This window comes from Macrotis lagotis, chromosome X, assembly GCF_037893015.1.
Source record: "Macrotis lagotis isolate mMagLag1 chromosome X, bilby.v1.9.chrom.fasta, whole genome shotgun sequence".
Lineage (NCBI taxonomy): Eukaryota > Metazoa > Chordata > Mammalia > Peramelemorphia > Peramelidae > Macrotis > Macrotis lagotis.
In genome coordinates this window covers 675,293,096-675,306,739 of record NC_133666.1, presented here as the reverse complement: position 1 = coordinate 675,306,739, position 13,644 = coordinate 675,293,096, and the positions used below count along the sequence as shown (strand labels likewise).

The window sequence follows — 13,644 nt, the reverse complement described above, 5'->3', positions numbered from 1 at the left end:
ATGCAACCCTTCCAGAAAAGAAAGAGAAACCTCAAGAAAAATAAAATGAGGGAAAAAAGTATGCTTTCATCTGTATTTAAGCATCATCAGCTCTGTCTTTGGGATAGATAGCATTCTTTAACATAAATTCAGCAGAGAAATTGCTTCAATATTTTTCCCAGAGTTGCTATTGCTATCTGTACTTTCCTCCATCCTATCCCTTTCACACCTATTTATTCTATGTTTTCTCTCCTTTCACTATGTCCCTTTTCAAAAGTGTGTTGTATCTGATTACCCTGTCCCAGAATCTTCCCCCTCTTCTATCACCCACATCCCTCTCCTCTCTCTCTATACCTTTTCTCCCATCCCTTTCCTCTCCTAATTTGCCTCTAGGTAGGATAAATTTCTACACCCAATTGAGTAATAAGTCATTCACTCTCTGAGTCATTTTCAATGAGAATAAGACTCACTCTCTTCTCCTCACCTTCCCCCTCTTTCACTCCACTGCAAAAACTTTTTGTCTTATTCCATTCTACCTCTCCTTTCCTTTTCTCCTAGTCCATTACTTACATTAACTCCACCTTTTTAATATGATATACCTTCAAATTCAATTCCTACCTATGCTTTGTCTAGATATGCTCTGCCTGAATAAATGAGAAGGTTCATATGAGTTAGCTGAATCATCTTCCCTTGCAGAAATCAGTTCAACATCATTAAATTCCTCATAATTTGCTCTTCCTGTCCAACCTCCCTTTGCCTCACCTGTGTCCTGTACTTGAAGATCAAACTTTCTGTTCAACTCTGGTCATTTCATCAGGAAAGTTTGAAAATCCTTATTTCATTGAATGTCCATGTTTTCCCCTGAAAGGGGATGTTCAGTTTTGCTGTGTAGTTGAATATTGTAATCAACTCTTGTAATCCAAGCTCTTATGCTTTCTAGAATATCATATTCTAAGCCCTATGACCCTTATTCGATTTGTTTCTTTCTGTAATATTCCTGGCAGTTTTCATTTTGGAATCTCTTTCAGGAAGTAATCAGTGGATTCCCTCAATTTCTATTTTACCTTCTGCTTCTAGGATCTCAGGGAAATTTTGCTGGATTATTTTTTTTTTTGAAAAATGAAGTCTAAGATGTTTTTCTGGTCCTGACTTTCAGGTAACTCAATAATTTTAAATTATCTCTTTTGGATCTGTATTTCAGGTCTGTTGTTTTCTTTTCTTGTTTTTCATTCTTTTCTGTGTCACAGGACTCCCATCTACCACCACCACATTGAAATCCTTGTGAAGTAATACCAATCCTAAAAGGTACATTGATTCAGCATTGGCCTGAATCTTTGGCTTCTTGACTGGGTTAATGAAAATTTCATCATATTATGTACTAATATTTATGCCCCCTGTTGAGTGTGTTCATTTACTTTTTAAATTTTTATGAACTTTCTCTGGTCTACTGTTAGTTTTGAGACAGAATTGTACTTTCTGTCTTTTTTGTAATCTGGGCTCTAACATGGGCTTCCACTTCTGTGGGAACTCATGTGCCTATTGATCTCATCAGTTGGAAATTCTCATTCAGAAAGATTCATCAGACACACCCTGACTATGTCTTTTTAAAAATTTTCAACAGAGTAGGGTTCATTAGAAGAAACATTACATACTATGCCTGCTCAGCACTTCAAAGAAAATAAAATTAATCCATAAATGAGCATAATATTTCACAGTTCTCTCTGAGGAACTCAAAGCCCAGAACAGATGACACATTCTATCTTCCTCTCCAATAGAGAGCAGCAGGAGTTATCACTTTGCACAGTAGAATGAATACACATCCTCCCCCACAGTAGAACAACCTGCAGGATTGCTTATGTCCTATTCTGAAAAAAGGCCAAGACCCTTGAGAAGCTGAGTCATCCACATCAGAGAACCTGAGTTGTCCTGATTCATATCTGGTCACTGGACCCAGCTGTTATGGAAGATAAAGTGAGACTGATGACTTAGCTAAAATAATTGAAATCACTGAAATCCAATTCATATACATGTCATGGCATCACCTCTTTGATACCATGGTCTTCTTTGAGAATAAAGGACAAAGAACAACAACCATCTATCGTAATTCTCCTAATACAAGAGTATTCTTCATACCCATTCCTCTTTAGAACTTAGGAACTTCCAGTCACCAAATAAAAGATACCTGAAATTTCCCACATTGGTCATCTTTTAGAGGTTTTCCTCAAACATTTTAACATTTTTCTTCCTTAGTGTCTCTCTCTCTCTCTCTCTCTCTCTCTCTCTCTCTCTCTCTCTCTCTCTCTCTCTCTCTCTCCATGTGTATGCATGTACATATGTATATATACACACACATACACAAATATCTATGTATGTATGCCTGAATAGGGATAGACACCACACACACACACACACACACACAAACACACATCCTTAGAGCATAGCTTCCTTTTTCTTTGTCTTTCTCTTCTTAAACTTGATTCCTATATTCTTCATATTCAATATTCAGATATTCACATTCAATATGTCAGAATATATTTCCTCCACTGAATATTTCTTTATAATTTTAGCACATGTGATTGTCAAACCCAGTGAGTTACTCAAATCTTTACTTTCCCAGTTTTATAGAAAATTTCAATTAGGTGACATTTTCCCATAAACTCTATTGATTGATTAGTCATAGTTCAAATACTTTCTAGATTATATTATTTTTTTCTTTTTCCAATGTCTAACTCTAGTCCCACCCAATTGAAGATGTTTGTGGGATAAACTCCTCACAAATCTATTAAGATGTCCTTAGTAATTACAAAAACTTTAGGAGGACTTCAGTGGCTTATACCACTGAAGTATAGAAGTGAGATTCTGAGCTTTCTTTATCCTGGTTAGCAGCATGCAAAAGACTTGTTTGCTCCATTGACAATTGAGGTTTGGCATGTCTTTATAAAAATGAACTCAAAGCATTTTTCCAAACTAAAGGACACAATTTCTTCTTCATTTATTTACTGTAAACTTTTCAAAATCTGGAGGCAGCTAATATTCTGGACTAAATCAAGAGAGTTTTTCTAGGTATGGGCAGATGCACCGAGATGATGGTGCAAAGCTAACAAGCTCCTGGATCTTTTCCCTACCAAAGATAGATGAAGCCTCTACTCTAACACTCACACTACACCAAGAAAAAGAGAAGATTCAGAGAAGTTGTCAACTGCAAACATGGAGGAGGATCTTCAGTGAAGGTCTTTCTCTTTAGGGGAAAAGTGGAAGAAAATTCAAGGAGACCCCAAAGCACGGAAAGCAAAGCAGGAGGCTCTTAGCCATGGTCCAATGGAATGAACTCTCCCATAAAATGGAAACAGGTAGTAGAATGGATTAAAAACCAGAATCCAATGATATGTTGTTTATAAGAAACACATTTGTAGCAGAAAGGCATACACAGTAAAGGTAAAAGGTTAGAGGAAAATATATTATGCCTCAACTGAAGTAAAAAAACACTGGGGTAATGATCCTAATTTCAGATAAATTAAAAGCAAAAATCAATCTCATTAAAAAGGATAAGGAAGGAAATTAAATCTTCTTAAAAGGCACCATTGCAAACAAAGCAATATCACTACTAAATATGTGTGCACCTAGTGGGATAGCTTCCATATTCCTAGAAAAAAAGTTGAGTCAATTATAAGGAGAAATAGACAGCAAAACCTTAATAATGGGAGACCTCAACTTCCCTCTCTCAGAACTAGATAAATCTAACAACAAAATAAACAAAAAGGAAGTTAAAAAGGTGAATGAAATCTTAGAAAACTTAGATATGATAGATCTCTAATAAAGACACTATGCCCTCATCAGATGAGGTATTTAGTGATTAAATGTGATTAAAGCCAGTCAGGGTGTAATGAGATACTTAAGTTAAAATTTACACACTCCTGCTTTTTTTTCAGTGCTTTTTGTCTCAGACATAGTGATGTGATATTGGACCTCTTCAACTGAGAGACAAGACTCAATTAAGAAAAGAATATGCCTTTTTTTCTTGGAGTACATGGCACCTTCACCAAAACTGACCATGTACTAGGACATAAAAAAACCTTAAAAATCAAATACAGAAAGGCAGAAATAATAAATACAAACTTCTCAGATCATGATGCAATAAAAATTACATGTAATAAAGGGTCAGGGAACAATAAACCAAGAACTAATTGGAAATTAAATAACTTCATCTTATATAATGGGTGGACCAAACACAAATAACAGAAATAATCAACAATTATATCCAAGAAAATGATAATAATGAGGCACCATATTAAAATTTATGGGATGCAGCCAAGGCAGTTTTGAGGAGAAACTATATATCTCTAACTGCCTATATGAATAAAATAGAGAAATAGAAAATACCAAGCTAGAAATTCTGAAAATCAAAAGAAAGATTAATAAAATAGAAATCAAAAAGCCCATTAACCTCATAAATAAATCTAGGAGTTGTTTTAATGAAAAAGCCAATAAAATAGACAAACCTTTTATTAATCTGATTTTTAAAAAGAGAAGATAACCAAATAACTAGTATTAAAAATGAAAAGGATGAACTAACCACCAATGAGGAGGAAATTAAATACATAATTCAGAGCTACTTTGCCAAGCTGTATGCCAATAAATTGGACAACCTGAGTGAAATGGATGATTATTTACAAAAATACAAACTTCCCATATTGATAAAAGAGGAAATAAATTACTTAAATGACCCCATTTCAGAAAAAAATGAAGAAACCATCAATAAACTTCCTGAGAAAAAGTCTCTAAGTCCAAGTGGATTTACAAGTGAATTCTACCAAATATTTAAGGAATAATTAATTCTTATTCTACATAAATTATTTTTAAAAATAGGAGAGGAAGTAGTTCTACCAAACTCCTTTTATGACACCAACATGGTGCTGATACCTAAACCATTCCCCATCAATTGGGGAATGGCTAAACAAGTTATGGTACATGAATACTATAGAATATTATTTTTCTATAAGAAATCATAAATAGACTCTAGAAAAGCATAGAATGACTTAAGGGATCTGATGCTAAGAGAATGGAGTAGAACCAAGAGAACAATGTACACGTCAACAACAACATTGTGAGATGAACAACTTTGATGGAAGCAACCCCCTCTGGGCAGTCCAGAGAGCTAGGAAGATTGTATTTGACAGATTATGGACTATATTATCCCCACTAGAGGAAGAAAAACAAAACACACAAAAAAAACACCCCTACAAAATCTGATGAACACTTTATAAAATTATTGCTTATGTAGCTCTTTCCCTTAATCCTAATTCTTCATGCCAAAAATTACTAATTTATAAATATGTAGTTAAAATGCTAACCTGATTGTTCCCAAATGAGGGGGGGGGGTGGGAAGGGGAGGGGAAGGAAACTTTTTAACTTGGAAATACACACACACACACACACACACACACACACACACACACATATATATATATATATATATATACAAATGGATGAACATACATAAATTAAAGACTTGCTCATACCAACAGGACAACAATCAGGCACAATTATGAGATATCTGCGATAGAGAATGCCATCTGTATTCTGAGAAAGAATTGTGGACTTTGAACAAAGACCAAAGACATATTACATTTAATTTTTTTAAAAAAGTTGTCTTATTATGTAATTCTGCTATATCTCATACTATATGTGTCTTCCTTAAGGATATGATTTCTCTCTCATCACATTCAACTTAGATCAATGCATACTATGGGAGTGATGTAAAAACTAACAAACTGCCTTCTGTGGGAGGGGGGGAGGGAAGCAAGATTGGGGGAGGGAATTGTAAAACACAAAATAAATAAAACTCTTCTAAAATGAAAAAATAGAATTCTTCTACAAATAGTTCTTACAAAAGTAATCTACAAAAATCCACTATAGAAAAACCTTGATCAAAGTATACCTTAAAGAACAGAAAACAACTTTTGCAATGTGAAATTCACTGCCCTGATGTCAGAGATTGGATGAGAATTGTGGAAAACAACACCATCAGAGAACAAGGACTTGAAGACATATGTTTACATAAGGATGCCCTCTTATTAGGTTTACAAGAGAATTTAGACCTAAGTTTAAAGAAATTGTTAAAAAAAAAAAAAGAAAGAAAAATGATCCAGGGAAGCCAAGCTAGAGGACAAGTTAGGAAGATGCTGAGGCTACCCTGAAATCCCCAACAATATTGAAAATTTAGAGATTTTATTATCAATTGAAAGTATCATCAATCTTAAATCTAATATGGGGTTATGAGGATAACTGGGATTAGGATTTCAGTCTGAAAGAACAAAAAGAAATCTCCTGAACCAGTAAATTTTATGAATCTCAAGGACCTTCCTTAAATAAGCTTCCCTTTTCATGAATCGGGAAATGGTTAACATTCAAAAATCCATAGTGGTGGCCAAATCTCTAGAATCAAATTGAACATAATCTACAAATTTCAGTTTGGGTATCCAGTGACCTCTGAATTTACAGACTTTTAGGATTCAAGATAATTTCCCAATTGATGTTTGAGGTTCAAAAATAAGAAGAAAATTTAGTCCCTACCAGGAGCTTCTCTAAATTAAAGCAAAATTTCTTTTCATATTCATCTTCAAATAGTCTGTGGTTATTTGATAGGTTTGCCTTATCATTAGAAAGGCTAGATTTCCAATTCTAAAAATGGTGGAAAATAGGGCTTTTATTTAAGAGCAACTACAAAGAAGTAAGGACTAGTAAAAATAAAAAACTCAAAGATCCACAACCTTACTCCATTCCCCTTCCTTAGGAACTGTCTTGACCTGTTTACAACTGGCAAAGCAAATTAGATAAAGAAGAAAGAACTGAGAGAATCAGGGGAACTATAGAAGGGGTTAAAAGATTCTGCAGGGCAAATCAAAGAGGTAGCAGCTTTAAAAGTGGAGAAAAAAGAGGGTGAGCACAGTAAGGGAGCAGAGAAGGAATTGAAGAGGAAGCCTAAACTAATGCCATCAAGTGACAGACTTTTAATGGGCAGCTAGGTGGTCCAGTGGACAGAGAACCAGTCCTAAAGTCAGAAGGGTCTGAGTTCAAATTTCACCTTACACATTTGATAATTACTAACTATATGACCTTGGACAAGTCACACACATAATTACCTCATATGTAGGGTTATTTCAAGTCATCCTGAGCCATATCTAGGCACTAGATAAAGATGATTCCAGAGGGGAAAGTGGGGCTGATGATTTAGCACAATAGCCCCCTCACTCAATCCCAATTCACATGCATGTCATCACCTCTCTCTTATCAGCGACTCCTTTGAGAATGAAGGTCAAACAACAACAGTGACAGAATGAGTTTAGACTTCTGTCTTCTATAGTAAGTCATTCCATTTCTAATCATTAAAAAAACCACATGACAGTCACAATGATTCTCCAGTTGAATTAAATGCTGTTTCAGGATAAAGATCACTGAATTTTTCCTTTTCTTCTCATTTTTCCTCCAATCCCAGCACACTGAGGAATTCTCCCCTATTCCAAACTGCGAAAAGTTTTTCGCCCTAAAGGAATTGCTATAGACACATGGATTTGTTGATGTTGTTTATTTTTTCTCCTTTTGGAGATATGTATACATGCAAAAATGTGTGTGTAAATGTTATCTGGACATATATTGCAACAATATTGTTCAAAGAATGATTATGAATAAACGATTTTTTTTCTGTGAACTCAGGTCAACTACAAGGGATCTATAAAGGAAACGGCTAGCTACCTCTAGAGAAAATAGACTTAAGCATAATAGAGTTAAACAGTTTACCACTACAAGAAAATGAAGAAATATTGTAATATCCACAACATCAAGAATTTAAATAAATGGAATCACATTCCTTTGCTTTAAATACAAATGATTTTTTTAGGGGAGTTACCTGACAGAGAGAGTGTCATTTGTAACCAAGATGGCATTCACAATATGATGGTACACACATACTTCAAAAACAAACAATACTGGCAGAAATTCAGCAAGGCCAATCTTAAATCCAAAACTAAATTTTAATGTTAAGGACTGATAATACCAGTTAAGAAAAGAAAGCCTGAGTACAGAATCATGTATCACTAGAGAGTATCACTGAAGGAAAATGGAGTTTTGACTTTTGATGATATTGGATTATTTAAAACTTATTTTTCAGTAATAATAGGCACTGGTTTTTCAAAGGAAATTTCCTATATAGAGAAAAGTATTAAATCAGTATGGCTATTTCACATGTCATCAGTGGAACATAATACCACGTAGCCACAACTGACTTGAAATTCCTCAGATATATAAAGCTAGATGATAATTGTCTTTACAAGAAACCATACTGAACAGGTACAGTAGAGATCAAGGTCATCATTCCATTTTCTTTGTGTACCACAGCTATGTGGCATTTTATAAGGTAAACTGCTGCTCAACTATTTTGCCATTGAAACCATAAAGGTGAAAAAAACAAGAAAGTTTTAGGTTTTGATTTTTTTAAAGGAATATTGTGGAGAAGAGGCATTTTGTTGTTACCTCATCCAAGATACATCTCCCAATCCTGCCATAGGAATTATGCCAGTTGTGAAGATGGGAGAAGATACAAGGCATTGGCCATCTGGAGGCATAGCTGGTGCAGGGCACCTGGCAAATAGCATCAAAAATACTAGAGGAGAGTGGGAAGGGACCTCATGAGTTGGAGGCAATTGTGGAGGTGGAAAACTGGACAGTGTGTTGGAGATGATGGATAGAGGGGCAAGATGGGTGATAGCCATTTTGGACACAGAGAGCGTGAAACAAAATTGAAGTCTCATCAGATGCTAATACTTTTATCAGATGGATTCCCAAATTACTTTCTAGAGGGAATACAATTGTACAGATTGAAATGGAAGTTACTTTCTTCACAGGAATTCATCATTAATGGGAGCTGATGGTTCCCATTCTAGCTCTTCCATTTGTGAATCTTTGATCTATAAACATTTCAGAAGTTTTTAAAAATTACATATTTTGAAAAGTCCTTAAATATCTCCAAGATGAACAAGGCTTTATTGTAATGAAGAAATGTTGCATCTTTTATTTATGATTTCCTCAATTTTAACTCAGTCCTATTTTAAAGATACAGCAGAAGTTACAAGGTTTATGGTCAATGAAAAAGAAAATCACTGCACAAAAGTTGTCAAAATCACAAGGATTGCAGGATAGAAATTCTCAAAAACATCCCAAATACAGCAGCACGGTAGAAGTCAAGATTATCTCTCAGGAGCATGTATCTCCAGATCTTACTCTGTAGCATCCTTTTCTTGCTGCTGTTTCTTCCAAAGTTTGGCCATGGTCAGCAGTTTGAAGTTGGGCTGGTTTGCTGTATCATCTGGAAAGATGTAATGGTCATACTCTTCCCAGCCAGAATCAGATCCATCTTCTGCCTGCACTTTTCTTCTCTTCTTAGCTTTCTCTGGCATGAGTTTGTCCACTCGCTCCTTAAGTGATTCTGTTCCAAATTCATCTTCAAAATTTTGCCAGGATGCTAATAATCTGAATCTCCCTTCCTTGTCTTCACTGTTTCTCATCATTTTGTTGGCTTCTTCATAAATCTGTCTGCATCGAGTGAATAAAGCTAGATGATAATTGTCTTTACAAGAAACCATACTGAGACAGGTACAGTAGAGATCAAGGTCATCATTCCATTTTCTTTGTGTACCACAGCTATGTGGCATTTTATAAGGTAAACTGCTGCTCAACTATTTTGCCATTGAAACCATAAAGGTGAAAAAAACAAGAAAGTTTTAGGTTTTGATTTTTTTTAAAGGAATATTGTGGAGAAGAGGCATTTTGTTGTTACCTCATCCAAGATACATCTCCCAATCCTGCCATAGGAATTATGCCAGTTGTGAAGATGCGAGAAGATACAAGGCATTGGCCAACTGGAGGCATAGCTGATGCAGGGTAACTGGCAAATAGCATCAAAAATGCTAGAGAAGAGTGGGAAGGGACCTCATGATTTGGAGACCATTGTGGGGGAGGTGGAAAACTGGACAGTGTGTTCGAGATGATGGATAGAGGGGCAAGATGGCTGATAGCCATTTTGGACACAGAGAGCGTGAAACAAAATTGAAGTCTCATCAGATGCTAATACTTTTATCAGATGGATTCCCAAATTACTTTCTAGAGGGAATACAATTGTACTGATTGAAATGGAAGTTACTTTCTTCACAGGAATTCATCATTAATGGGAACTGATGGTTCCCATTCTAGCTCTCCCATTTGTGAATCTTTGTGATCTATAAACATTTTAGAAGTTTAAAAAATTATGTATTTTGAAAAGTCCTTAAATATCTCCAAGATGAACAAGGCTTTATTGTAATGAAGAAATGTTGCATCTTTTATTTATGATTTCCTCAAGTTTAACTCAGTCCTATTTTAAAGATACAGCAGAAGTTACAAGGTTTATGGTCAATGAAAAAAAAAATCACTGCACAAAAGTTGTCAAAATCACAAGGATTGCAGGATAGAAATTCTCAAAAACATCCCAAATACAGCAGCACGGCAGAAGTCAACATTATCTCTCAGGAGCATGTATCTCCAGATCTTACTCTGTAGCATCCTTTTCTTGCTGCTGTTTCTTCCAAAGTTTGGCCATGGTCAGCAGTTTGAAGTTGGGCTGGTTTGCTGTATCATCTGGAAAGATGTAATGGTCATACTCTTCCCAGCCAGAATCAGATCCATCTTCTGCCTGCACTTTTCTTCTCTTCTTAGCTTTCTCTGGCATGAGTTTGTCCACTCGCTCCTTAAGTGATTCTGTTCCAAATTCATCTTCAAAATTTTGCCAGGATGCTAATAATCTGAATCTCCCTTCCTTGTCTTCACTGTTTCTCATCATTTTGTTGGCTTCTTCATAAATCTGTCTGCATCGAGTGAATCTATCTTCATTTCCTGCAGATAGTTCAAACTGGGCAAAACTGATCCATACCTTAACATGTTGTGTTCGTTGCAGCAACCTCCTATAGAGACTTCTTGTTTTTTCACATTCTTGTTTGGATTCAAAATCAAGATAGGATTTCCAAAGTACTTCAGGCATGTCTAGATGTGGCTGGCCAACAGCTAACTCATAGATTGCCCGGGCCCTCTCGGTATCTCCAAGAATTGTCTCTAACTCAGCAAACTTGATCCATGTTGTGCAATTCTCTGGTGCAAATTGTAGGAATTTTTCGTATAGTTTCCGGCATCGATCAAATTCTCGAAGTTGCAACTCCAATTCGATGTAGCCTCTGTACAGTTTGTTTTTGGGACACTTGCCAATAGACGTTCCCAAAACTCTTCTGGCAAAGGACAGGTTCTTCTGTCTTATCTCAAATTGAGCATAGAGTAGCCACAGTTTTGCAAATGTAAACCTCTGATGAGGAATGATTTTCAGACAAGCTTGATATACCTCTCTGGTCCTATCTGGATCCTTTGCTTCCAACTCTTCATATAGTGCATATTTGATCCAGAGGTAAATGTAGCGTTTCCAGTATCTCTTCTCTTCAGTCGGTGGCACCATGGCAATGGCCCTTTCATACACCTCTCGTACAGTCTTTGGTTCTTCCAAATGCCTTTCCACTAACTGCAAATAATCAAACCAGGCATCATAATTGTGTGGATTGTCTTTCACCTCCTCTTCATGCTGGAATCTCCATTTGCTCACAATGATGTCTTCAATACTTTGCCCATTCCCAAATTTCTTTTCAAAGACTGTGTAATTTTTCCAGAGCTCTTGGGCTGCCTGCTTTGGAATCCTGTCCAGGGCATATTTGTAGATCACTTGTACCCTTTCCAGTTCTTTCTGATTTTCTTCAAACTTTGCAAAGGCCACATAGAGACTCTCCTCCGGGTGCTCCTCTCCAAAGAATTCCACAGCTCTTTCATAGACATTCCTTGCATGAGCCACAGAGCCACATTTCTCTTCAAAGCGAGCATACTTGATCCAGTTCTTAACATTGGGGTGGACAGAGACAAATCTTTGGTAAATGTTACGTGCTCGATCCACCTCTTTATATCTCAGTTCAAAGTTGATGTAGGAGTGCCACACTTGTTCCTCTGGCTGCCATTCCATCCAACGCTCAAATATTTGCCGGCCTCCAGCAATATTTCCCAGCATCTCCTCCATATAAGTATATTTGTACCAGAACTGGTTGACTCGGGGAAGAATGGTGATGGCCCGATCCCAGATATTTCGGGCATGGTTTACTTGTCGGTTCCTCATTTCCATTTCTGCATATCTTAGCCAGAGAGTGACATTTCGCGAATCAGCATCTAAAGCCCGCTCATATATGGAACGGGCTCTTGGAATTTCTTTCAACCTCTCTTCCCATTGAGCATATTTTATCCAGTTACTAATCACAGTTCTATTCTTCCTTATATTTTCCTCAAACGTCTTTCTTTTCATTAGTTTGTAGTCATTTAATTCTTCTTCATCTGTGATCTTCTGTTGAGGAGGTGGTCGTAGAAATTCCAACTCTCTTTCTTTAGCTTCCCTTAAAAGCTGTTCGGCTGTGATCTGGACTTCAGCCGGGCCTTTGTTTTTCACCTTTACCACTTTGGGGATCCGCTGCTTTCCCACCATTGTGGATGCTGCCATGTTAGCTGCCATATTAATATGAATGAGCCCCAGACTCCTTCAGACCCTGCTCCAATCTGTGGGTGGAAACCTTTAAGCTCCCCAAACCTGCTCTGGTTCAATCAAGAAACTGAGACCAAAGGTCTCTGAACAGTGAGCAAGTATGCAAGGAGAGGCTCTCTCAGCCTGCTTTATATCCAGGTCTGCCTCCCACAGAGCAATTTACTGGATCTCCCCTGACTAGTGAAGGACAGTTCTGATTGGTGGATACTTAAATAGGAGGCGGGCAAAGAGTTCACACCTTCTATTGTTTTCTGTCTGTTTGCCTGAGTGGGGGGGGGGGGGGGGATGATATAAACTCACATTCCAACTGGGCAAAAGAAACTATTTAGGATTTCAGTAACTAAGTTTCTCTTTTGTGACTCAAGTCATCCCAAATGTTGATGAAAGGAAGAAGGATACCTGGGTCACATTGCTACTAGTATGGACTAGTTTGGATTGACTTCTTTTGACGGGGGGAAATGGAGAAGCTTGGGAGGATCTGGAATGGGATGACTTTCCTTAGAAAGAATGGGCCAGGAAAAGTTTCCCTTTAAAGTCACAGAAGAGATGGCCCTTTGAACAAAGAAGCAAGTTATAAATTAATATGAATTAAGAAGTGATGCCATTGAAATTAATTTGCATCAATTAACACTGAATGAGTTCCAATAGCAAAAGCCATAAGGTTTCTTCTAGCTGATAAGACTGTAGAAGGAAAGTCTATTTGATCTCTTACAATGCTGAGGAGACAGGTGTGAACACTTTAAAAGGGACACACACTTCAGGTGCTTCACATGAACTCTAATTCTTCCAAGAGGTCAGCCACACTGTTGTTGAATATAACCGATGTCCATGTCTATTTATCTTTTTATTTTTAATTTAATTTAATATATTTTGAATTTTACAATTTTCTCCTCTAATCACGATTCCCTCACCCCGCCCCCACAGCAGGCAGTCTGTTAGTCTTTACATTGTTTCTATGCTATACATTGATCTCAGCTGAATGTGATGAGAGATAAATCATCTTTTTTAGAAAGATT

General features: G+C 36.7%; 1 protein-coding gene across 1 annotated transcript; it reads right to left on the bottom strand.

Annotated features, from left to right (window-relative positions):
* Window positions 1-10,558: 10,558 nt before the first annotated feature.
* LOC141497923 (crooked neck-like protein 1) lies at window positions 10,559-12,589 on the bottom strand. The gene has a single exon (XM_074200790.1). It carries the CDS (start codon window positions 12,584-12,586, stop codon window positions 10,559-10,561), a length of 2,028 nt encoding a protein of 675 aa, XP_074056891.1. The 5' UTR covers window positions 12,587-12,589.
* Between the last annotated feature and the right edge of the window lie 1,055 nt (window positions 12,590-13,644).

Coding starts and splice junctions, on each gene's coding strand:
- LOC141497923 (XM_074200790.1), bottom strand. CDS start 12,586: ATGGCAGCATCCACAATGGTGGGAAAGCAGCGGATCCCCAAAGTGGTA.